The 22,458-nt window shown below is 52.8% G+C and overlaps 1 protein-coding gene across 1 annotated transcript; it reads left to right on the top strand.

The window, feature by feature from the left end:
• Positions 1 to 1,516: 1,516 nt before the first annotated feature.
• Positions 1,517 to 8,622, top strand: PLA2G2F (phospholipase A2 group IIF). Its single transcript, XM_077775492.1, has 5 exons — positions 1,517 to 1,632; positions 2,250 to 2,302; positions 5,265 to 5,409; positions 6,276 to 6,385; positions 8,411 to 8,622. Exons 1-5 carry the CDS (start codon positions 1,517 to 1,519, stop codon positions 8,620 to 8,622), a joined length of 636 nt encoding a protein of 211 aa, XP_077631618.1.
• Positions 8,623 to 22,458: the final 13,836 nt, after the last annotated feature.

Below are 22,458 nucleotides of genomic sequence, written 5' to 3'. Positions count from 1 at the left end.
ACTGGGCACTTGCCACAGGCTCCCGGTGACTCGACAGCATCATCTGTTAGCATGATCCTTGCTCGGTGAGGCCTGGTCATAGCCATTCTACAGCTGAGAACTCAGAGGCCAGGCCAAGGCTCTCTCCTGCCGGGCTCTCAGAGCCAACAGGCAGGAGGTGCTGCGGTGGGAGCGCCTATCGGTACAAATGCCCAGACCTCCAGGGGCTCCGGGGCTCCAGCCCCACTCTGCTCTCCTGCCCACCCCCCTCCAAGACCACCTCCACAAGAGGCACCTGACAGCGACTTGCAGGCCACCAGACTTTCAACCAGATACACGTATGCACCCCAAGGTTACGTCTAGAAATGTCTGCAGACATTTCTGGTTGTTACAACTTGGCGAGGCTAAGGAGAGGAGCGTGGGGAGGGGGCCCCTACCGGGTCTAGTGATGGAGGTCAGGGATGCTGCTCAAAACCCTGGATGGCTACGATGACCCCCACCGCAGAGAGGTGCCAGGCCGCGGGCCACCCTGGCGCTGTGGCAGAGGCCCTGCTCCCGGAGCAGATGAGCTCACCCTTCCAGATGTGAGCTGGGAGCCTCCTCCAGTCTCAGCCAGGTGTGGACACCAAGGTGCTTGCAGGTGTGAGTAGAGAGTTCTCTGCAGATGCTGGACTAAGGCCCTTCCAGCTCTGGATGGATGCCCTGGGCTCCGTCTCTTTGACCAAACCCTGCTGGGGCTTCCCTTGAGCTCTTTTTCAAAGAGGTGTGGGCTTTTGGACTCCTGGGTGCATCTCTGTGCTGTCCTGCCTTCTCTGCACAAACCGCACGGAGCCGGCTCAGCCAGGAGCCCTCATCTTCCGTATCTGATCGCCCCTGACATCTGATGGGGTTCCTCTTCCTCCGCCACCCCCGGTGATGTCTGGCCCGCCTTCTGCCAGAGTCCTGCTAGGTGGCTTTAGCTGAATCCTCTTACCACCCCACCTCCCGTAGTAATTTTCCATCTGCAGACCCCCATCCTGCTGCTTGGCTACAAACTCCCCTTTTCTTTGTTGTATTTGGAGTTGAGCACAGCCTCTGCCCCCCCCACCCCCAAGCAAAACTCCCCTGTAGCGGTCCCACACCTCTTCAATGCCCCCTGGAGTCAAGCCCACAGCACTGCTCAGTTACAAATGTGACTAAATAATGTTTTGTTTCACACCCTTTTGGGTGGGAACCGAGAGAGACCTTTGGCTGAATTTCCTTTCAGATGCGTGGGGAGGGGCCAGCTCCTGGTCAGGTGTGCAAACTCTCACCTGCAGGTGTGCTCGGGGGCGGGGATTGGGCCGGGCAGCTGTGGGCAGGGCGGCTGTGGGAGGGAGGAGGTGGAGCCTCCTTTTTCTAGGGCATGTGTCGGCTGCCTCCCACCCAGGGGCATTGCCCCAGCACTACCTTGCCAGAGGGCGTGCGGCAGTGTGACACTGGGGGCTGCTCCCCGGAGTCTTCAAAGCGATTGCAGACCTTACGAGCCATATGTCGCTGGATCCCCAGAACACCGACCATGGCAGATGGGGCACAGGCCAACCCCAGAGTGTTGAGGAAGAAGGAGCTGGTTAGACACCCCTCCAGGTGGAGGGGCCCAAGTCTCCGGGCATCTTTCCCTTGGAGAACCTCGAGGTATGTGCCTGTTACCCCAGGATGGAATCCTCCACAGAGAGGAGCAGGGGTGGGGTCGGGGAATTGGCTCCTAGAATCTATGTCTCCAAAGGGAGAGCTCTAAGTCTCCATGAGATACATCAGTGTGTTTTCAGCACCAGAAGGGCCTGAGGGATCATCCAGTCAATCCTCATGAGGCACTTGAGGCCCAGAGAGGCTAAGGGATCTACCTGAGATCACACAGCATTTTGGAAGAAGAGCCGGGACTAGAACTTAGGGACCCAGGTCTCTTGGCTCCAAGTGCCAGACCCAGCCACCAGGTTGGGTCATGTGACTTCCTGGAGCACCTGTGGAGAGGGGCTTGGTTCTGATCGGTGATAGTGGCCCATGAGGCCGTGAGCTTCCTGTCTCGGAAGCCTGCTCAGGGTAAGAAGGAAGGAGGCTCCTGGTGCCTCCAGGCTCTGCCATCCTGGGGACTGTTTTTTCAGGAGGTGCAGGGCAGGCAGGAGGAGCTCATCACAGAGCTGGGGCATCGGAAGCAGGGACCCCAGAGGGTGGCATTGTCGGGCCACAGAAGGGAGCTGCAGGCCTGGGAGTGGAAGGGACGGACTCAGGGCTTGGATTCTCTTTTCTCTCAGATCCAGCCTGGGTATGAAGAAATTCTTCACCACGGTCGTCCTGGCCAGCAGCGGTGAGTAAAGGCTCTGGGGAGACTCCTCTCTCTCCCCCTCCCCTACTTTTTCTGCAACCTTGGGCACCTGGGTTCTCTATCCACCGGCTGGCGGCAAGGCCGTGGGCCCGCCCTGCCTCTCTCTGGGCCTCAACTTCCCAGCTCAGCCCCTGTCAGGCCCTCACCGATGTGGGTCTGTTTGCGCCTCTGGCCGACTATGAACACATCAGGTGCCGTCGGCATTTACGAGCCTCCAAGGCAGCAGGGCCCGGAACTGAGCAAGCATCGTAAAACGGTAGTGTTTGCTGGGCGTCTGGCCGCCCCCGGGGAACCCTGGGTGTTTGTGTAGATAGGAGTGTGTGTTTGTGTACATGTGTGCCGTAGACCAGAGCTAATGGGTTTGTGTGTGGATATACGCATGTATCTGTGTGTGTGTGTGGGGGGGTGTCTCAGCCCAGTGACTTCTGTGTGTACCCCACAGGTCACTAAAACGTGTGTGTTAATTGCAGGTGCACAAACCTGTGTGTGTGTGTGTGTGTGTGTGTGTGTGTAGCAGGGCTGTCTGTGTGAGGCAAAGAGGGTCTGGGGGCTCCTTTCCCAGGACTGGCACCCCTGGGCACACGATCGGGGGCAGCTGAGGCTCCTGACACAGATGTGACGCTGTTGCACATCCAGGTGTTGTGGTGGCAGGTGCCTCAGGGACGTGGAAGGTGAGCTAAACGTGTCACTGACTTCTCACCTGGCCTGTGGCAAACCGCCTGGGCACAGCCCGCTCTGGGGAAAAGAAAGAACTACCGGAAAGAAAATAAGGGTAAACGTGGCCAGGCGTGAGAGATGGCTGGTTGAACCTGACTGCTGAAGTGTTGAGAAAGCAAGCGTCTGAGTTCAGCCCAGACTGCCGGCTGGTAGAGCTTCAGCCTGACTCACTCTTCTCTGCTTGGAGCGTGAGTGTGCACGTGGCCTTGGCTTCCTGGGTTCACCGTGGGCACTGCATGTGAGTGCGTGTGTGTGCGGGTGTGGGTCTGCCGGTGGGTGTGAGATGTGCGTGTGAGATGTCTGTGGGCGAGTGTGTGTGTGACTGTGTATGTGACAGCGTGCCTCTGTGTCTGAGTTTATCATGAGTGTGTGTTTGTGAGCCTGTGCGAACATATGCGGTGGATAGAGGCAAGTGTGAGTGTGCACCTTGCACGAGTGTGCAGTGGGTGAATGTGTGTGAAGTGTGTTTCTATGTAGAGTAGACACGGGCATGTGAGGTGTGTGTGTGTCTGTGCATGAGTGTGAGGGTGTGTGTTCCCGTGTGTGAGGTGTGGAGGGCTCGCGTGATAACGTCCCACCTTGTCTGTGGCTGCTGGTCAGAGGACCCTGGGGATGGGAACTGCCCCCCAGGGGGGTAGCACCTGCTCAGCCAGAGGGTGGCCAGTGGGCGGCCTGGGCTTCCGGCCAGGGAGCGAGGAGGCCAGACCTCGCACAGGCTGCTCCGTGCTCACAGCCTCTGCTCCCGGTGCGCAGCAGGAGAGGGGCGTGGTCCCTGGGTTTGACAGTTGAGGTCCAAGAGCTTATGCAACCTGCCCATGTGGTCACTGCAGGCCCGGGGAGACACCTGTTCATGAACCCAGGGCTGTCTGGGTCTGACTCCCAAGGTCTGATTCCAGATCTGACTCCCACGCTGCGTGGCCCTCACGTCTTCCTCCAGCCGCAGGACCCCAGCACAGCGGGAGGAAGGGCTGGGGGACAGACCTAATGTCTCCTTTCCCCTACTCTCGCCGACAGCCCGCACATCCCTTGTGCAGCTCAGGGATGGGCTCGGGCCCACCGGACACAGGGTCCCCCCTCTCCCTGCTCCGGACCCCGCCTGAGACGTGTACCTCTCTCCCCACCATCCCCTTAAAGCCGCCTGTCATTTATCCCAGCTCCTTCCCTGTCTCCTCTCTTGTTTACCCCTTGTTTGCTGCAATGATGAAAGTCACAAACTCAGTAAACAGGAAGACTCGGGTGCAGCGGGATTCCCAAGGCCCACTAAGTGGGGCTAGAGCGGCTCTCCTGTGTGCGGGGTGGCCTCACGCAGGACGGACTGAAGCACCAGGCTCGGGGGCGGCTCAGCAGTGAGCCAGGAGCAGATGCCGAGTCAGCACAGGCCCCAGGGGCTGAAGAGCCAGGGAGGAGGGGAGAGGAGGGTAGTCGCTGGGGCAGGCCCACCTGGCAGGTGCCGGGAAGCTGCTGATTTTGCTGGTGTGGGCAGGGGGTCATTGTGCTACTGCTTCCTGTGAGACACATACCAAGAGAAAGGGTGTGTGTGTGTGTGTGTGTGTGTGTGTGTGTGTGTGTGTGTGTGTGTGTGTGTGTGTGTGTGTGTGTGTGTGTGTGTGTGTGTGTGTGTGTGTGTGTGTGTGTGTGTGTATCTGTCTGTCTGTCTGTCTGTCTTCACTGAATGACCAGACCACCAAATTGTCTCTGGATTCATCGTGAGATGCACAAACCCTCAGACTGTACTAGGGACACAGGGTTCCTGCTGGGGGCCGAGGACCCAGAATCAGACTCGTGTTCAGAAGAGCACGTGGCATTTGTGAAGCCCCTTGCAGTGGACTGGTCACTCGGGACCTCACTGCCCGGGTACAAATTCTACGCCTACCACCTTTTTGATTATGTTCTTGGGCAAGTTACTTGGGTAAGCTCTGCGCCTCAGTCTTCTCATCTGTAAAGTGGGGATAACAACAGCACTCTGTGACTCAATGCCTGGAAGGGGTTCAGGACAGTGCCTGGCACAGAGAAGCCCTAAGCAAAGAGTAATAGTTATTTCCTTCTGAGGGCCCTGGTACATCATAGCTTTTTATACATTGCTTCCTTCCTCCCTCTCTGCCCACCCTTCCTCTGCTGCTCCCTCCCTCCCCCTTTCCCTGGCCCTGGGGTATGGGGAGGACAGTCAGACAGGAGGGGCCCCCTCCACCAGGCAGGGAGCTCACAGCACCCCTTGGTTCTCTTGCAGTCCTGCCTGCGGCCCGCAGCAGCCTGCTTAACCTGAAGTCCATGGTGGAAACCATCACGGGGAGGAGCGCCATCTTGTCCTTCGTGGGCTACGGCTGCTACTGTGGGCTGGGAGGGCACGGGCTGCCCATGGATGAGGTGGACTGGTAGGTCCTGGTGTGCCTGGGCCTCTGTCAGGCCGGGGAGGCGGGCTGTGAGGGTCAGACTGGTCTCCGTTTCTGAGACATGCAAGAGGGTCCTTTCCCCAAAAGATGACGCTTGTTCAATGAGTTAGGGACCAAGAGCCTGACCTTGACCCATGTCCTCCTCAACTGTCTTGGGTACTTTCTACTGTGCATCTTCAAGTCTTGGGCTTGGAGGCATTGGAACTCCCACTCTTGCCAGGAAGGAAACTCTGACCTGCCCCACACACCTGAGAGCAACAGACACATAGCTCAAGTTCAACACAAGCAAGGGCTGTGACCCCTCTCACCCCCATTACCCTAGAGGCCCTGCTGGAGGGCTGTGCTTCCTCCATCAGACTGAAGACTGCAGCCATGGCTTAACTTTCGGCTCTTATCTCCCCAAAAGCAGCCAGCACCAATCTGGTATCATGGGGCGCTTAATAAATGCATGTTGACTAATTGCCTTCCTCCATCAGAGGGGATGGGGATGGCCACACTACGTTTGCTTCCTGTCCTCCACCCCCAACCCCCACTTAGCCCTCCAGACTTTTGTCTCTCCCTGGCCATCATGCTTAGCCAGGCATGACCTCCTCATATGGTCAGGCTCCTTTGACACTGACTTAGTCTTAACCCTCCTTCCCATCCTGACCACGTCATCTGACAGCCTGATGCCCCCTCCCCCACATCTCCTGCAGCTGAAGCCAGGGCTCCAAGGTGGAGAGCTGGGCTCTGCCTGGCTGTGTGACTTCAGGCAAGTAACTGCCCCTCTCTGGGCCTCAGTCTGAAGGTCTGATCCATGAGGAACTGGATGGGGTCTCTGGGGCTTGCTGACCTCTGTCTGCCCCTAGGTGCTGCCACGCCCATGACTGCTGCTACCAGAAGCTCTTCGACCTGGGCTGCCGCACCTATGTGGACCACTATGAATACACCATCGAGAACAATACTTCCATCATCTGCAGTGAGTTCCTCTCCTGCCATTCCTCCCTCCCCCACCCAGGAGAAGGGCTCAGACGACCCGTCCCCTCCAGCCTGTGCTGGGGCTGTGCACAGGGTTGCCAGGTGAAATACAAGATGCCCACATACATCTGAATTTCAGATAAACAAAACATGTTTTCACATAAGTATATCCTAAAAATTGCATGGGACATACTCGTACTAAAAATTAAATATTAGCATAAAAACAATTACTATTAGCATAAAACTAAGAATTAGCATAAGTATATCCATGTAGCATTTGGGACATACTTATACTAAAATATTTACTGTTTGTCTGAGATTCAAATTAGCCAGGCCTCTTGTTTTTGTTTGTTAACTCTGAGAACCCTAGCATGGCCCTAACACGTCTTTCTGTTGTGCTCTGATCCCCCAAGCCCGAATCAGCAGCCTGCTTCCCTAGTCCTTGATTCTTAAGCTTCCAAGAGCTTGGAAGTGAAACCGATTCAGTGGGTCTGGGTGAGGGCCCTGGAATCTGCTTTTAACCAGGTCATCAGGCGATGGTGAGACTTGGTGACATGCTGGCCTGGGTTTAAGCCTGGATTCTTCCAGTATCTCCTGCTGTGTAACCCTATACGGGGTGCTTCCCTACCTGGCCTCAGTCTCCCCGTGGGTATATGGAAGGGTTTGGATCAGAGAAAACCTGTTCCTTTCCAGTTCTGTGCTTGGGACCCCACCAGGAGGTGGCCTCAGTCCACGACCTTCAGTGTTTCCAGGATTCATGTTACAGGGACCAGGACCGGCTGGGCTACCATGGATGCTCCAGGCTGTTCCTCAGCTGAGGGGTGTGGCAGCCACGTTAATAGCCCAGGTGTCCCTGTGTGCCTCCCCTTAGGCAACAGGTGTCCCCTGGCCCAGTCTCATGGGCAGCCCCTGGCTCCTTTTGTCTGCTTGTCTTCACCAGGTTCTACTCACCACCCCTCACTGAAAGCCCACAAGTAAGCCCAGGTCTGCAAAAAAAAAAAAAAAAGAAAGAAAGAAAGAAAGGCGACCTGGGCACATCTGGGGCCCCCTGGCAGCCCAGGCCACTGTGGTCCTCACATTCTGCTGTTCAAACGCAGGGTGGAGGGCTTGGCTTGGGAGAGGAGGGCGTCCCCTCATTAACGCATTTCAAGGATCCCCAAAGGACAGTGGACGAACCAAGCAGCGGTTTTCACCTTGGGTTTTGGGGGCTCCTGGTGTCGGCTGATGGGGGTGGGGGTCCCGTAGTGGTCCAGCTGGTCCCATTAACCCATTTCATAGCTACATGGTGTCTCTTTTGGCCATTTGATGTGTTGGCCTTCTGCAAAGAGCTTCATTTGAGAGAAAGAATTCTGCTGATAGAAACCTTCGGACCACTGAGCTAGTGAGCTGTTCTCAGAGGGTGTCCCCAACCTGCAGTATCGGCATCACCTGGGAACTCACTAGCAATGCAGATGAGCAGGCCCCACCCAGACCTACTGAATCTGAAGCTGTGGGGCTGGGGCCCAGCCATCTTTGTCTCAACTAGCCCCCCCCGCCAAACCCGGGTGATCCTCATGTACCCCTAAAGTTGACAGCTCTTAGGATAGATGATTTCAGGAGGCTTAAGCACTTGCTCATGGGAGGCCCTGAGCTAAGATCTTTTAGGAGCCCCTCCTCTGTGGCTCCTCACCACGAGCTCCCTCCACCATGGGTCGTCCTGCGATCCTGTGATGGAAGACAGGGGGTCTGGGGTGAGGAGTCCCTGACACCTGAGTGTCTATCCCAGCTCTGCCTTGGGTTTGCTGGGTGACTTAGGTAAACCCGTCCCCTGGGCCTCAGTTTCCCCGACTACAAAATGACAGGTTGGACTCTTGGGGTCCCCTGATGGAAGTATGCTGCAGAGCCACCCGGATGGCGGTTCCTGCAGACCGCAGGGCCCGGCCCAGAGCTCTGGAGCCCGCAGGCCTGGGCTGAACCGCCAGGGACGCTGGTGTTGCCCGCCAGGGGACCACACTCCAAGGCCCACCGGAACCTCTCCCCCACACAGGTGAGCTCAACGAGACAGAGTGCGACAAGAAGACCTGTGAGTGTGACAAGAACGTGGTTCTGTGCCTCCGGGACCAGACGTACAATGAGAAGCATCGCAACTACCTCAACATCTACTGCCAGGGCCCCACGCCCAACTGCAGCATCTATGAGCCGCCCCTCGAGGAGGCGGCCCACAGCCACACCGCCCCCTCTCCCCCTGCGCCTCCCTAGTGCCCTCTGGGGCTGACGGAGAAGAGGGATGGAGGTTCTGGCTCGGGGGCCAGGCAGACAGAGCAGGTGGAGGTGGGGGAAGACTGAGAGCCCGGGGGCTTTCTGGACGCTTCCTCCCTAGAACCTTCCAATGAGACCGGCCCCAGAGGACTCAGGGAGGCCAGGCCCTGACTGTGGCCCCCAGGCTCCTCTGGCCCAGTCCTGGGCGCGGCTGTGTCCTACCGCTGACCCCAGACTTGGCAGAGAACTTGTAGCTTGTTGCGGTCTCTCTTGAGTTTGGAGGGCAAGTCCTGAGTTCCCCAGGGCAGGTGCTCCCCAGGGTAAGTGCTCCCCAGGGATGGTGCTCCCCAGGGTAAATGCTCCTCAGGGTAGGTGCTCCCCAGGGTAAGTGCTCCCCAGGGAAGGTGCTCCCCAGGGATGGTGCTCCCCAGGGTAAATGCTCCTCAGGGTAGGTGCTCCCCAGGGATGGTGCTCCCCAGGGTTGGTGGTTCCTGGGCCTGACCGTCAAGGTTAGAAACCAAAATCCTGAGCTGCCCCACAGCCCCGGAGCTTGGTGTGCCCTCAGACAGGCTCCCAGACAGACAGAGTGCTGATCCCAAGGCCTGAGTTCTGAGGGCCTCTTGGCCGCTCCTAGGAGACGACCCAGGGCGCTCCTTGCTTTGAGGGCCTAGTGGCTCTTTAGGCCCCATTAAGGGCAGGTGGCCCGTGAGTCCAGGCCTAGACATCACGGGAGGGCCACAGGGCCTAGTGTCCCAGCCCTGAAGTCTGGCCTCAGAGCAGCCTCCGGCGCACCGACAGAACCCTGTGCCCAGTGGCACGCCTTTGGGGGTGCATGGGGACCAAGACAGGGCCACAAATATGTCCCCAGCACCCTCAGATCTCCCCCACCTCCCTGCTGACCCGGCCCCACCGTACGGCATTGCTCTGAGGTACACCGGACCCCACCCCTGTGCTTCTCCTCCTACAGCAGCCCGGCCGGTGGGTGGAAGGACCCCAGACCCCTCTCTCTCTGCCAGGGAGACGCGAGGCTGCACCCTGGTGTCAGAAGGCCTGTCAGTGGGGAGGAGGCCGAGGGCTGGGACCCCGCTCCGTGAAGGGGAAACAAAGGCAGGAGGGTCCAGGTCCAGGCAGGAGGCTGTGGGGAAGATTCCGGAAGGCAGTGGGGAGGGAGCTGCATGAAGACGGAAGGGAGGGGAGAAGGTGGGAGAGAGGTGGGACAAGGTGAGACATCCAGACCAGAGTGGTCTTGGCAGAAGTGGGGTGAAGGAGCCTTGGGGTGCAGGGCCCCCTAGGGCCCAGGTTTCTGGTGAGGCCCATGGGGTTGTGGGCAGTGATGGAGGAGAGTCAACCTCAGTGGGGCCAGCTCTCCTGACTCTGCCCCAGCACTGCTGTTTCTCCAGGTGCACCTGCCCCTGTCCTACCTTGCCTCACCTCTCCGCCTCAAGGTCAGTGGCCTCCAAGTAGCCAGAAAGCCCTGCCTCACCCCAAGGATGCACTGACACAGCGCCGAGACCCACCCGGACACCAGAGGCCATTAGGAAGCTTGGCCTGCCCTGGGAGTGGCCTGTAGACCACTGTCACTGGGGACAGTCATGAATGGTGGAAGCAGGAGAAGAGTGCGGGTGGGGAGAGAATCAGCTTCTAGAACACTGGCCTTGGGGACTGAGGATGAATCTCGTGGTTGGAGTCAGCTGTCACTATGTGTGAGAGGGGGCCCTTCTACCGCTCATCTCCTGCTGGCCCTGGTGTGGTGGCTGTGGTCCCCAATGGGTCTCATCACTGATATCTTCTTCTTTTTTTTTTTTAATGTTTTATTTATTTGTGAGAGAGAGAGAGAGAGACAAACAGACAGAATGTGAGCAGGGGAGGGGCAGAGAGAGAGAAGGGGACACAGAATCTGAAGCAGGCTCCAGGCTCCTGATGCGAGACTTTAACTCATGAACTGCAAGACCATGACCTGAATGGCTGGATGCTTAACCGACTGAGCCACCCAGGCGGCCCCTGATATCTTCTACGCCAGCTAACTAACTAACTAATTAACCTCTCCTGACCATCTTGGGCCTCTTATCTCTGAGCTGAAGCCCCTCTAAGCCAGCATGGAGGCAGAATGGGGCAGCCACAGTCCCCTGGAAGCTGGGGTCTGCAGAGACCCTGGCCCTCACCTGTGGGAGCCCAGGTTGTGCCCCTCCACCTTGCACACACGTCCACTCGCGAGAGTCTAGGCTAGTGTTTTAGGATGAGATTCTGCTCCCAAAGAGCCTCGCCTTCCCCTCCCCACCTCACCTTCCCCCAGCCTGTCCAAGATGCTGCACCCCAGAGACCCTCCACAGGACCTGGCACCCCATCTTCAATCTCATAAAGGCCTCCTGCCTCAGCTTGGTCCTCCTTGGCTGGGCATCAGGGGAGGGCACAGCGACTCCCTCTAGGGCCTCCAGCTCTGGGAAAGCCAGGCTCCCTTCCCGGGCCCCGGCCTGGGCAAGGTGGCCCTGCTCCAGCAGAGAGACAAGTGTCAGGAAGGCTGGACAGCGACATGGATCAGGGGTTGGGCAATGATAACTGTTAGGCTGGTGCTTGTCAGGCATCAATCTCCACCCCATCCTTTTCTGTTGAACATCATAGGCCCAGAGTGGAAAAGGAACTTTCCTAGAGTCACAGAGGTTGTAAGTGATGGGGCTGCGACTGAATCCTCAGCATCTGACTTTGGATTATCCCTCTTTGTGCCTTAATAATGATGCGGGGGCAGCTGGAGACAGTGGGACCAGCAACTGAGAATCCAGCAGGTCACCAGTCCTGGTCCCGACCCTGGCTCCTTCTCTGACTGAAGTCCTTTCCCTGTTGTGGGAATCAGTTTCCCCATGTGCAGAGGGACCAGAACAGCTGGTTTCAGGTGCCCCCCAAAGCCACGTGCTTTCCTGGGTACATCTGGGATGATCTCTGGGGCTCTGCTCCCCACCCCCATCTTCCTCTTCAGTTGAGCAGCTCTGCTTTTCCTGTATTCTTTACTGAGCTTCCACCTGAGCTACTGCAAGAAGAAAAGACATTCTTCAGTAATTTTTTTTAAAAGCTTGAGAACTCTAGGTCAAGATCATCCATTGGTTCATTCATTCAGGGGACCTATACTGATGGTCCTCTATGGACCAGGCACAGTGCAGGGGTTCGATGGGGATACGTCCAATCAGACACAGACTGTACCTGCAGGAATCCCTTAGGCTGGTAGGGGAGTCAGGCATGTGATAACCTTGACATATGTTGCCAAGCAGTGTCATGGGGAGCACGGAGGATGAAGCCCCAAGTGTGTCCATCATAGTCCCGGAAGGGGCCCCCAAGGAGATAAGGTGTGGAGCAGGGATGGCAGGTTTGGAGAGGAGGGGCGGGTCACATATTTTGAGGACAGAGCCCTTGCTTCTGTAGTCCGGGGGGCTCTCTGCTTCTTCAGGACCCCCTCCAAGTTAGTGAGTTATTTTATGCTGAGGCTTGAGGAAGGGATTGTACTGGTCTGGAGCTGTCATTGACAAAGACTGTCCTTGGCCAAACTTCAGCTAGGCTCCCGAGACCTTTCTCAACCAGGCTTAGATCTTAGGGTTTCCGTATCCATCTTAGCACTGCCCAATTTTAGCAAGAATCCCCTCCTGCCCTCAATATCTGATCAAATTCCTCGCCCTCCACCACTTCTCAGGCACCTGATCACCCGGGCCTGCCTTTAGCAAGAAACCTGTTAGGGTCAGTTTAGCAAGAATCATCCAGCCCTCTTAGCAATCTTCCATCCACCAGCCCCTCTCCCTGCTCCTTGGCTATAAACCTCCACCTAAAAAAAGTGAGGATTCGTAATTGTTGTAACCTGAATTGAGTCCAGTTCTATACTGACCCCTGCTGCGATCATTCCGGAATAAAATCTGTTTTTACCACTTAAACTACTGTCTGCTCCGGTTTTCTAATAGCCGCAGTACCATGACTCACATGAGATCAGATTCATTGTTGGGCCCCAGTCATTTCACCTAGGGACCCCCGGTGGACATCTGGAAGCCTTTGTCTTCAGTCCTGAGTGACTGAGGAAGGGAGCCCGACTCCTGAGTCAGCGCTCCGGGTAAATGTCTGCTGAAGTACAGCTAAGACAAGGTTTTGGTTCTAAGGTTCTAAGTATATTCTGTAAAGCTGGATGAGAGGTACAGGCTACTTTGTCTGACAGACACCTACTGAGCTCAAAGTCTTTCTTCTTGGCTCTTTCTTTTGAGTGGGGATCCCCTCCCTGACTCCCGAGACTGGAATATTTTTCCCGACTCTTTGGGAAGCCTCTCTCTTCTGTCTGATACTGCTTCTTCCAAGGAAACTTCTCAGTTGACTGAAGCCCCTATTTCCAAACCTGCTGAATTTGGAACTTCACTGCTCCCTCTAAGACCTCCCCCCTCCCATCTCCCTTCCCACCATCTTGGATCTTCCCTTCAGGTAGGTCCCTTGAATCTGCTGATAGGACCCCTTTAAACTTTTGCTTCCTCCCTCCCTCTGTCTCCTTTTACCAGACTTTTTCCCCCTGTCCATTCTAGCCCTTTGGGCATTTGAATATTCAGCTTCCTTCCCCCATCAGGGGTTCTCAAGAGACTCAGGGACCCCTAGAAGCAAGTACTTGAAACTAAGAAGAAAATGCTCTTTGGAAACAGATGGGATATTTTAACCACTTATGGGCTTTGGAGACATCCAGGTGGCTGCTTGATGTCTCCTCAATTTCTCCCCTAAAATGTATTCCACGGCCTCCTGAAATTTTCACATCAGGGCAACTGAAAAGCTTAAAAGTCTCCACAAACGTTGGTAAAAAGCTTTAGCTCTCACTGAATCAACAACCCTAACTTGTTACATCTGCCAGAAACACAATTCACATAAAAAATATAAAATGGAATAAAGATGAGGTCTATTTTATATCAATCAGGGAGCTTGTGTCACTATGTTTTACTGATTCATGGTTAAAATTTTAGAATGAAACCCATAAGATCTGTTCATTGTCAGTTTCTGTGTATGATGTGATAGTTTTCTACTCAAGATAGCATTACCAAATTCATTGATGAAATCCCTTAATGGAGTTCTATTCAAAATGACGGAGCTATAAATCAGCACTTCTATAAATTAAGTATTCCTGGGGTGCCTGGGTGGCTCAGTTGTTTGAGCGTCTGACTCTTGGTTTTGGCTCAGGTCATGATCTCAGGGTTCCTGAGTTAGAGCCCTGCATCGGGCTCTCTGCTGTCAGCATGGAGCCTGCTTCAGATTCTCTGTCCCCACCTCTCTCTGCCCCTCCCCCCTTGCACTCCCCCCCCCTCAAAAACAGATAAATATTTTTTTAAAAAGTATTCCTAAAGAGGCACCTAGTTGGCTCAGTTGCGGTTGTGAATTCAAGCCCCACATTGGGCATAGAACCTACTTTAAAAAAAAACCCAAAATTTTAAGACAAAATTAAATATTCCTAAAACACCTAGAAATATAGAAACTAACCCCAATATTTTTCACGCTCTTTTGATTTGAGCAAATCTTGATAAATAAGACCAGTTTAATTGCATCAGTTGAACAAACACAGCCGTGTCTTCGGAGTTATCAGCATTAAAGTATAATATGGGTATGTGTTTTAATTCTACTTGGGTCTCGCAGTTAAATAAGGTAACGTCACACCTACTAGATATTTAAGATTATAACAATTGTAACTTGAACCTAAGAACAAATGTATAAGTAAAGGTGCAATAAAGATAAATTGCTTCCTACCCATTACTTCATGGAGATCAAACATAGCAGTAAAAGAAAACTCAGGTCTTTAACTTGTTTAGCCTTTTGCTTTTATGATGCTGGGCTAGTTTGCATGGACTGTAAAAATAGTTAACAGGGAAATAACTTGAAATGCTAGAATATGCCTGCCTAAAAACAGTGTCCAAAATTTTTTTAGTAGTTTGCAATCTTAAGGGTTATGCTAAATTAAATTAAGTAGTAGGTATTCATTAAATACCTAAATCATTTCTCAGCCAGATAGACCACTAATACTTTACTTACTGAATGCAAGTTTAGGCTTATATATTTTGGGTTTTTATTTTTATACGATATAAAGAAATATCTTTGGGCCCATTAACAAACATGAAATGTTGTACTAGAAGAAGCAAATGCTTCTAGAAATTACGAGATGGTATATTCATAAAAATTACTGATTTACTATAAAACGTTGCTATATAGCAGTGGTCTATTTCCTTGTTTTCACTGGAAATTAAGATTACTGAAAGTTAGAAATTTGAATCAATATATATAAATGAATTGCTAGAAATGTCTATGAATACTAAGGGTGAAGAAAAAACTATATAAAATATGGAAGAATGTGGGATATATTTCTGTTAAGGAAAAAGGAGAGTAATTCTGTCTTCAGTGTACAAATTGTTCAGAGATTGCCTTAAAGTTGTTTCAGAATGAGAAAGAGGAAAATATGGGACAAAAACAAAAAACACCAACAAAACATTTGAGTGGCTAAAGAAAGTTGGAGGGGGTTTGTGGAAAAGGAATTTAATGTGTGGTCCATCTGGCTTAGATTGAATTGATTTATTTAAAAGGCTTTAAAAATGAGCCCCCTAGCCTACAGATATAGAATTAGAATTTAGTTTTCTTTCTTTTGAAACAAAAAAGTTTTCTTGCATTATCGGTCTGCTCTTTGTTAAGATATTATAGAAGGGTTTTCTTCCCCTTTTAGGTCAAACTACTTAGGAAACAAAGATTTTGTTTTATCAGAATAATTTCCTGGGCTTACACTAAGCATATCATGTTATTGATTATTGAATGAGAACACAGATTTCTCACTTTTAAAAGAGATACAGGTTTGTTTGTTTGTTTGTTTGGTTTGGTTTGGTTTGGTTTTGTACTATTTTTACATTGTTAACAATTTTGTCTTCCCCTGAAATCAACTCCTAAATGAAATCTTGATCTTAAACTGACCTTGAACTGGGTCCCTGGAAAATCTCCAAGGGTTTGTTATTTCAATACCCTTATAAAAAGATAGAAAATAACTTGGTTTATTTGACATGTTGAATTGTATGGCACTGTCAAATTAGAAGAAGTCAAATCAGAAGAAGTGCTTTAATGGGGCCAGTGGTTAAACATCTGACTCTTGATTTCTGGTCAATTCATGATCTGTTTATGGGATCAAGCCCCACATCAGGCTCTGCCTTAACAGCACAGAGTCTGCTTGGGATTCTCTCTTTTCCTCTCTCTCTGCCCCTTCCCCCGCTCACAGTCTCGTGCCTTGTGTTCATGCTCTTTCTCTCTCAAAATAAATAAACATTAAAACATATTTTAGGAATTTCATGAAGTTCATAAAAATTTGTCAGTGCTTTGCTGCTTATGAAATATCCTGGCGTAATGTCATCCATCATGATTCTAGTTATTATCTTCTTGTGTCCTATGGCCCAGAGAAAATTACATTCCTTTGTCAGTTAATTGCATTATAATGAACTCTCATCAGATCTTTAACTATGGCCATTTTAAGTCTTTTGTCATTTACAGATAGTAAGTTTTCCTCTGATGCTTTCTTGAAAGCTCATTCAATCAGCTGGCAGCCAAAACGCTCCATCTTCAGTAGCAAGATCCCTTTCAGAGACTCCTGGAAGAGACTAGGACAGGCATTCTGGGAAATAGCCTTCCGATGACACTGAATAACTTTGAGATCACATCACTGATCGGTGTAAGGATTTCCAGAACTAGCGGAGAAGCTAATGAGTTCATCAAATTGCTAATGCAACATCAAGGAGATCAAAATGAATTACGTGGGACTGAATGAACCAGGGAAGGAAGATTCCAGGGTTCGCTTAGAAAGTTGCTGTTTTTTTTTTTAACGTTCTATTTTTCTGAATTTAAAGAACACCTTTCCCTCTTATTTCAAGCTATATGAGTCACGGCAATTTAGCAGACGGTAATTTTGCAGACAGAAACAACAGGTATCTTTTCTCCCTACCTGATCTCTCCAGAATTTGGAATCTCGTCTCGAGTATTCTTATTTTTGTGGCAACATAATTATTTGCATACGTTCAGTAAGAATCGGTTTCCTTATGACAGAACATCACTGGAAACTGGTTATGGTCCCAGGGCCTTGGCTGGAATGTCCCATTTGAGAATTAGGTACATAAAGCGCAATGTAAGCAACTAGAGTTGATTTATGGAGCCAAAGCCTACAAAATCCTCCTGGAAAAACAAGCCTAGTACCTGGAGACTCCCGGCATTGATGGGGGCGGGAAGGAAGTTCATTTCCTGGCGACCCAGGAACCTTGGGATATATTGGAGACCTTGAGAGGAGTGGAATTCACCCAAATCTATAGTCATTGCCAGAAAAGTCTGGCCGTGAGTTCTTCGCTTTGCTTTCTAGCCTTGAGAGGCTCTTCAAAGTCTCGTCTGAGATTCCCTTATGAAAGATTATCCAGCACAGCAGAGGTCAAAAAGGCCTATGTGGTCAATTGCCATTCTTGCTGCCCTTGTGTGGAAAACCATGCCAAATCTAATGGGATCAGACAGATTGTGTAGACAAGAATCGAAAAGAAGGGTGACTGCAGTGATAGGTTTTCAGTGTTTCAGTGGGAGACTGTGGCACACACTCAGGGGTTATTAATAGTCCCAGTCATTGTCTGTGAGCTGTTTTTACCCCCTTGGTGAAACTCCATTTTCTTGTCTACTTTGTCACCTACCTGTAAACCGGGCTGAATCCTGCCACGTGTGTATTGTGTCAAATCTTTTAGTTTGCTCTGAGATCCAACCACAGCTCTCCAAACTGACATTTCCAACTTTCCTGCTAGTCTGGAGCCACGAGAACTAAACCCCGCTGCCCAGCTCTTTATGGGAAGTAATCTAAAGAGGCCTGGGAGCTGAGGCTGGACACTTTCCTGCTGTTCTTGGAGAAATAGACGTGACCAGAACACTGATGAGTGTGCCATCACCAAGGACATTCAGGCCACAAACCAGCAAGTCCTGGGGATTGCCTCTGTTGTCTTCGCTTCAACTATCTGAAGATGCTCCAAGTTCAGCATCTAGAAATCTCGACTGGTTGCTTTCTGGACTCAGAGATGGGGTTTCGTCTCCTCTCTTTGGTTTTCTTTGAGTTGCATAGAAATCTCCCTCACTTAGGGGCGCCTGGGTGGCTCAGTCGGTTGAGCGTCCAACTTCGGCTCAGGTCATGATCTCAGGTCATGTTTCGTGGGTTCGAGCCCCATGCTGGGCTCTGTGCTGACAGCTCAGAGCCTGGAGCCTGCTTCAGATTCTGTGTCTCTCCCTCTCTCTGACCCTCCTCCGCTCATGCTCTATCTCTCTCTGTCTCTCAAGAATAAAAAAAAAACATTAAAAAAAAAAGAGATCTCCCTCATTTAAGTGGCTGGTACTTTGCAGCATCTAGCAAACCTCTACTTCGACCAAGTCTATCTAACAGATGGTTCGGCTGGTCACTTTTGAACAAAGAGACTGATGAGAAATGGATTCATGTTGTTCATAAAGGAGAACGTCTTTTCTTTCCTTGAACAAGCAAGGGGACTGATTGACCCTCTCCTTGACCAGATTGGGTCAAGCTCCTCTGTGACCTCTCCTCAACCAGGACTGACCCTTGGGCTTCCAAGTCCATCTCGCATTGCCGCCATGTAGCAAGAACTCTGCCGTTCACTTTGGCAAGAACCCCCACCCACCCTCAATATCTAGTCAAATTCCTCCCTCCCCCGCCCCCCCAGGTGACGTCGGGTCACCAGGCCTGCCTTCAGCAAGAATCCCGTTAGGTCAGCTTAGCAAGAACCCCTCCACCATCTTAGCAATTCTCCATCCACCGAAGCCTCGACCTTTCCGACCCCTCCATGGCTGTAAATCCCCGCTTTCCTTTGTTTGTTTCAGCTGAGCCCGGTTCTATACTGAGATCTCTTTCCCCTTATTACAGTAGTTCTTGAGTGAAATGTTTTCACTTGAACTTATCTTCGGCTCTGGTTTTCCACATCAGCATCTCTGCCCAGATCTAGGTCAGAATTCTGCATTTTCTGGAAGCACTGCTCCCCCTACCCCATTCTTCAGAGCCCTCCAGGGAGGGGCTGCCAACTCTTTTCTAGAACTCGGGTGACACCTAGTGGCCATTCTAGGTCACTGCCCATGCTGTGCTCCACACCCCTTGCCGCTCTGCTTCTGGACCCAGGCCAGCACCTTGCCTCGAACCAGCAATGCCCAGGCGGGCACAGGACATCATCAGCATCAGCTCCGCCACCCTTTATTGCCATCAACACCATCTCCCACAAAGAGCAGGCTGGGAGTATCTCTGGCTCTGCCGCTCACCTCTCAACACACACACACACACACACACACACACACACACCCTCCATTTCTCTTTCCTGTAACATGTGGATCATAATGAAGCGCACATTGTGGGGTTTGAGAGTGAAATGAGGCCACGGATGGCCTAGCACAGGGCCCGGCATGGAGAACGGAAACCGTCAGCACTGGTGACTCGTGCCCTCCGCTGGCGGCTGAGATCAAAGGTCCTCAGGGCCAGATGGGCAAAAAGCAGGAAGTAGAAGGAAGAAGGAGCTAATGAATGGTCATGGGGGACATTCTCCCCAAAATGGAAACCCGGCATAAAGCAAAGCGGCGGTGTAGCAAGGAAATCTGGCTCCCTGCATATGGGTGTGAGGGGGAGAGGGAGAGAGGCGGAGAAGGAGGGGACAGAGGCGGTAGGAAGGCTCTGTGGAGCCATTGTATCCCCAGACCTGCAGCCAGACACCTGTCCAGCCCTGGTCTCGGGGTGGGGAGGGGGGCCGGGAGCCGCCATCCCCTCACACTCAGGACTGGACTATGCATCCAGACGGCAAACCTTTCCTCCCCAGAGGTTGGCACAGCAATGCTGGCTGTCAGCTACCCAGCTGTGGCTTTCTAACAAGCAGCTGATGCCACCCACTGTGACAACAAGCGACGTTCAGGATGTGGGGGGGTTGGTTCATGGGCGCTGGGCCCTGTCGACAGTGACCCTGCTGGAACAGCCACCAGCTGCCTGGGCAGGCTGTCCAGGCCCTCAGGATGTCAGGGCCCAGTAAGAAGAGCAGGATTTATTAAGTACTTATTGTATGCCAAGCACTGTGCTTGGAGCTTCATGTGTGCTATCTCATTCAATCCTCTTAGCCACCCTAGGGCATGGGGGCTGGTAATAGCTTTGTTTATAAAAGGAACAGACCGAAGCACAGAGGAGTTCAAGGTCATACAGAGGAAGCAGGGTTTGAACCCTGACTCTGATGCCTTAGCTTCAGAGAGCACCAGGCAGCCCCTTCCTCTAGAGAAAAGGGATGGGAGACAAGAGACCTGAACCAGAAGACATGGGTTCGAACGCCAGTCCACCTGCTCTCTTGGGCCCTCTGTTTTAATCTGTAAAGTGGGGATGAATAATTCCTGGGATCCCTCTGATGATAAATAAGACAATGGACCAGAGGCACGTGGGGGACTCAGTCTGTTAAACGTCTGACTTCGGCTCAGGTCATGATCTCGTGGTTCTTGAGTTCAAGCCCCATGTCGGGCTCTGTGCTGACAGCTCAGGGCCTGGAGCCTGCTTCGGATTCTGTCTCTCCCTCCCCCTCTCTCTCTCTCTCTGCTCCTCTCCTGCTTGCACTCTGTCTCTCTTACTCTCAAAAATAAATAAACATTTTTAAAAATTTAAAAATAGAAGACAATGGGTGAGAAAGAGCCTCTGGAGGGGGCAGATGTACACTAACACTGGGTGTTCGAAGAGAGGCTTGTGTGAGGTCATCCTTTCCCTAGCTTCCTTCACCGAGACATGGACTCTATCTCCAGCCTCACGGTTCGCCATCCCCCGCGTCCCTCCCACCCCTGACCCCCTCCAGCTTCACCCCTGCTCTGCACTTACCTCTGCTCCCGTCCTCGGAGCACCAGCCTCCCTCATGGCCTCTGCTCGGGCTGGCCCCTCCGCCTGGAGCACACTTGCCTGGCTGACTCCCACTTGACCTTCAGGTAGCTCCAAAGGCTTCACTGACCAGCAGGGCCGGATGGGGTGCCTGCATCCGGGCTCCCCGCTCCTGACTGTCTTGTTATCGCCCATGTGACCCCATCTGGGCTGTGAGCCTCAGGCTGAGGGGGGTCCCCTCCTACTCCAACTGAATCCACAGTGCTGAGCCCCATGTCCCACACTGGATATTCGTGCAGCGGATGAAAGAATGAGTGAAACAGCCCAGTGAACCAGAACCTAGGCCTCGCTCTAGGGCAAGTACTTAAACCCTTGAAGCAGCCTCGTTGGTCACTCCCCCTCCTCCAAGTCTCTCTAGTTCTGGATTCCTTCTGGGACAAGCCTGCTGAGGGGGACTTTAGGGTGGCGGGGAGGGGACTGAATGTGGCAACGCTGGGCTCAAGTCTCCTGCTCTGGACCTGTTAGGTGCGTGGTCTTGAGGTAAATTGGAGCCTTTGCACAGTACCTCCTTGAAGATGGGGCAGGTGTTGTGTTCAAGGGTAGCACTGTGTCTGGACAAGGTGAGGGCCCGGTCCCTGGAGACTGCTTGGGCAGGAAGGCGGGCGCATGACTCTCCATCTCCCCACTCAGGGTCCCGGGGCTTGGGCCATGCCCCCACTTCATTCTCCCATCCAGATGTGATTCTGCTTCCCAGGGAGCTCAGTAATGCCCGACCCAGCCCAGGAGCCACCAGCCGGGGCCCTCGCTGACCCAGAAACCCAGTCACCTCACTGGCCACCGCGTCCCAGCCCCCCGCCCCCCGCTAGGACCTACAGCCATGCCCACGCTGCCATAGGCCTCCCTCTCCACATCTGCTCGTCCCTATGCCTTTCACAGTTGCACAGACACCCCGGGAGCGAGAACGGGGGACAGTGACTCCACAGACTCCGCCCACCCGCACACAGTCGGCCCAAAGCAGTGACAGCTCCTCCCCGGGAGGGAACGGAGCTCGGCGCCTGCCCTCGGTGGAGGGTGCGCCCACTGCCCTACCCCCCTCACCGGCTGACAGCTTCTCCAGGCATCAAGAGACAGCTGGTGAAAAGCTATGGAGAGCTGTTGTAAAAATACATCTACATTCAGAGCCTGTCCCCTTCGAGGCGGGTGCTTCCTCCAAAGGGGCCAAGTGGTGAAGCGAATGAATGCACTGAGCCCTTGCCATCTCCACGCGTGCCTCCCTGTCGCCACATGCCACGGTCTCGGACGTCTGGGTTGCCTGTGAGGACTCTGGGGCTCAGGATGCTTGAGCTGCGCAGGTTCACACGGGTGGGAAGTGGTTGAGTTGCAGAGACTGTGAGGACCCCCACTACTCCCAGAACTGAGCCCAGACTTCTCAGGGGGACCCTAAGGCTCGCCTTAGCCCAGCCCTGCCCATCTCCTCACTTTTGTTGGCTCTAGAAAACCACTCCCCACATTCCATGCTCCCCACTCTGAGCTACTTTAATTCCTATGCGTTCCACATTCTTTCTTGGCCACCTGTCATTCAACACATACATCAGTGCTTTTTAAAAAAAGGACAAAGATTCTTGCCCTCTTGAGCTTCCACTTCAGCAGGGTAGACAGACAAGTGCAGATGACTCTGTGGTGCACTGAGTAACAGAGAAGAGAACCGGAAGGGCAGGGAGGGAAATGGGAAATGCCAATGGGGGGGAGGTAGTATTAGGCTGGGTGGTCCACATCAGCTTTATGAAGAAGGTGGGATTCCAGCAAAGTTGGAGGAGAGAGGGAATAAGCTGTATGGGAGGCGACTTTCAGGCAGCTGGGGCAGAGTCCTCAGGCAAGAAGGTGATGCGTGTGTTCAAGGAACAGCATGGAGGCCAGAGTGGGTTAAGCGGTGTAGGGAGAGAGTATAGGAGGTGAGTCAAGAA

This window comes from Crocuta crocuta, unplaced genomic scaffold (assembly GCF_008692635.1).
Source record: "Crocuta crocuta isolate KB4526 unplaced genomic scaffold, BGI_CrCroc_1.0 scaffold127, whole genome shotgun sequence".
In the NCBI taxonomy this organism is placed as follows: domain Eukaryota; kingdom Metazoa; phylum Chordata; class Mammalia; order Carnivora; family Hyaenidae; genus Crocuta; species Crocuta crocuta.
Note: the sequence above shows the minus strand (reverse complement) of the source record. Positions and strands in the feature narration are given on the sequence as shown.